This window comes from Phytophthora parasitica (genome assembly GCF_000247585.1).
Source record: "Phytophthora parasitica INRA-310 unplaced genomic scaffold supercont2.26, whole genome shotgun sequence".
NCBI lineage: Eukaryota > Oomycota > Peronosporomycetes > Peronosporales > Peronosporaceae > Phytophthora > Phytophthora nicotianae.
Window position 1 is genome coordinate 569,467 of NW_008649012.1, and position 3,068 is coordinate 572,534.

Genomic DNA, 3,068 nt, shown 5'->3' on the forward strand with positions numbered 1-3,068 from the left:
TTTTTTTTTTATTAAACCAGCCACAGTTTTAGCTGATTCCTCTTGGTCTAGGGTTGTCCGTGCCACGTTAATTTGAGCTTCAATTTGTTTTCTGCGACTTAGACGGTCTAATTTGCCATCGTTGTAAGAGCGTAGTTGCTGTCGAATACTCTCAATCCAAAGGGCTCGTAGCTGGCTTTTAAATGGTTTGTTCCACGAAATATCTGCAGGTTGGCACACGTAAGTGTATTCCGGTGGTACTTTAAGCAGAACAACGTTGATAGAAGCAGCGTAATCCAAGACAGGTTTAGTCCAGTGAGCGCTACAGTCATCCCAAAGTAACAAAAATATTCTCCAAGCGATATTCACGATCCGCAAAGTGATATTCCAAAAACTTCACCGACAGTTTTTCGTTCCACCAAGCTGTCTTGTTGCCGTAAATTTGGCAGGGAAATTTGTCTTGAAGACCTTTAATTTCGCGCCAAACTCGTGTACCGAGTGGCCGCTTTTGCAAGCCACTGTAATTTTGGCCTCGTTGGCTCGCCACTTGCTGATGAGCTGCTGTTTAGATCGTCGCTCTTTTCCATTTAATGAGCCGTAGAATTTGTCTAGAGCCTCTCCGGGTGTATGGCCAGCATTGATGTAGCTGAGAACGTCCTGTTTGTGGCCGTACGCGACTCGTACGCGCTTGTACTGCTTTCGCTTCTTCTTGATCCCCTTGATAGTAGGGCGGACCATCGTGATTGCAACCAGTTCACAGTGATTCTCCCTATGGTTATCGGAGGGTCACCGGTTTTCTTCCGAATATTACCAAATGACACGCTACGTAGGAATTACAGTATTCAAAGCCTAAAAATAGCACACTGTAATCTGTAACCAACTGTTTTTTTTCTGGAACACTATTGGTCAAAACAGTATGTCGCTTAGGACCAAACGTCGCCTATTACTAAGACCATACGGTATATTCATCCATACTGCCAGAAATATACTGTAGTTCCGATGGCGCGCACATCAAAGTTTATAAACCGAACCATGGGATATTCATGACCAGTCACATGGGCTCGGTCGTGGAGACAACGTATCGTGGAGCTTACGTCACTACTGCTTGTGAAGGTGTGGTGCTTTTCCTGTACTTATAGGAATGTTAAGAAATGCAAAGGCAGTAACATTAGATTATTGTGCATCAAAACAGCGGCAAGTGTATTTAGTGAAGACAACTCGTGAACACATTCCAAGGCTTAGTGACGCATTGCAATTCTTGAAGCCGGCGCTGAGGGATGCGAGCAATAGCATGGTGAAAGCCCGACTGAGTTTATGCAGTATAAATGGTGGGGAAATCGACGTTCAACTACCTAGCTTGCCTTTGGTCAACCACGACGTAGCTCACGGCTAATCGTGATGCAGCGAGCTGAACGATTGCTATCGCGTGAACTTGCTGGTAGTCAAGACTTCATCTACGCTCATGCAGTGGATACGCTGGAGAATAAGAATAGTGTCGCTACTGCTCTGCTACTCGTGCCCGTTGCTAGCGAATCTCGAATCGAGCAGAGATAATTAACTTCATTGGCACCTGATCAATGGACTTTAACCACCAATAATGTGATGCAAGTCAACAATATTTTGAATTTTCATTAGGAATGTGACGAAATGTGAAGTGGGCTTCTAAAGAGCTATGAAATGGGCCATACTGACACACAAGAGAAGATTGAGGATAAAGGCATGGATCACCACTGTTGCCATCAGCAGTTGTGACTGTGTCAAACTGTAGAATCTGGGAGGGGCTTGAGCTGGACTGTAGTAGACGGTATTCATGTCTGCAATTTTCACCATTTGCGTTTAATTGAGTGTAGGAGTGATCCCGCTCTTATGTGTTGCTGAAGGCGAAAACCACAGCAGGATCGTTGGTATTATCCGGCATAAACAAAGTCCGACGAGATCGAGTTGCACTGGAAGGTTGAGGGCGATGCCGTAGCTCCCTTGGTATGTGACGGTGTGCTCTGATTGAAGTGCTGGCTCGACTACTTCGTAAGAGCTGTTGATGCGACCGCGGTGGCGATGCAGCTGGTGTTTCTGCTTCACTGGTGCTATACTCCGTACTTGAGTCGCTATCGCTTGTGTCTGGTTCTCCTTCCTTGTAGTGCACAGCGCTGGTAGCTGATTTTTCTCCAATGTTTGAGTAAATGAAAGCAAGCTTTTCCACACGAAATGGATGAAGTCGATTGCGACTCTTATTGTGAATAAAACTGTGGACACTCCAAGAGCGTTCACTTGCTGCGGAAGAGGTTGGAATGCTGAGCACTCGCTGAGCAAATGACGCCAAGACTGGGAGCCGGCTACTCCTCAACATCCACCTGTCTAACGGCGTGTCTTGAGCGTTTTTTTTTTCGCGCGTATTGGGATTCCATCCTTTCTTCGTTCGGACGAAATCAATCACAGCTCGTCTGAAGTCTTCTCTGCTCACATCAGAAGGCAAACTAGCTCGCAAGCCCAAGCCAACACAAGCATCTATAGGCTCGTTTAAATCATCATCTTCAAAAGCTTCGATTGTTTTTGACGGGTCAAGCAGAAATGCAGCTAGAGCTGACTCTCGTTTGAGGGTTCTCTAGCAGAATCTAATCTAGCCACGTATCGTGTTCAGAACTCCAGCGTCGACATCACTATCTCTCGTTTGTACAAATCATTGTTTTTCAACTTGCAGAAATAGTGGTAGACCATCGAAAGACAACATCCATCTCTCTCGAGAGCGCCCAAAACTTTGATAACTGGATTACCCAGCCTTAGTACTACTCGTGCTTCCGTCCAGAAAGTGCTGTCTGCCAGATTAGCTTGCACTTGGTTCAGCTTTACAGTGGCATTTGAGTAATGACTCACTAACTCAGCGTTTAGAAAGACGTCGCGTAGCACCACTTCGTTTGCTACGACACTTGAAATGCAATTGGTTTTTGGATACCAGCGTGTTGATACTGGAATCATCAATGCCCGTCGCCGTTGAAGAGAACCTAATCTTTGACGTTGCTTGGCTCGGAAATGATACAGAAGCGCCGGTCGTTTACGCACAAATTTGGTGATAGCTACTGCTTTAGTTAATA

The 3,068-nt window shown here is 45.6% G+C and overlaps 1 protein-coding gene across 1 annotated transcript; it reads right to left on the reverse strand.

Annotated features, from left to right (window-relative positions):
• Positions 1–375: 375 nt before the first annotated feature.
• Positions 376–717, reverse strand: PPTG_11174 (hypothetical protein; the record flags this gene model as incomplete). Its single annotated transcript, XM_008907458.1, has 1 exon — positions 376–717. The coding sequence occupies one exon, from the start codon at positions 715–717 to the stop codon at positions 376–378; it is 342 nt and encodes a 113-aa protein (XP_008905706.1).
• Between the last annotated feature and the right edge of the window lie 2,351 nt (positions 718–3,068).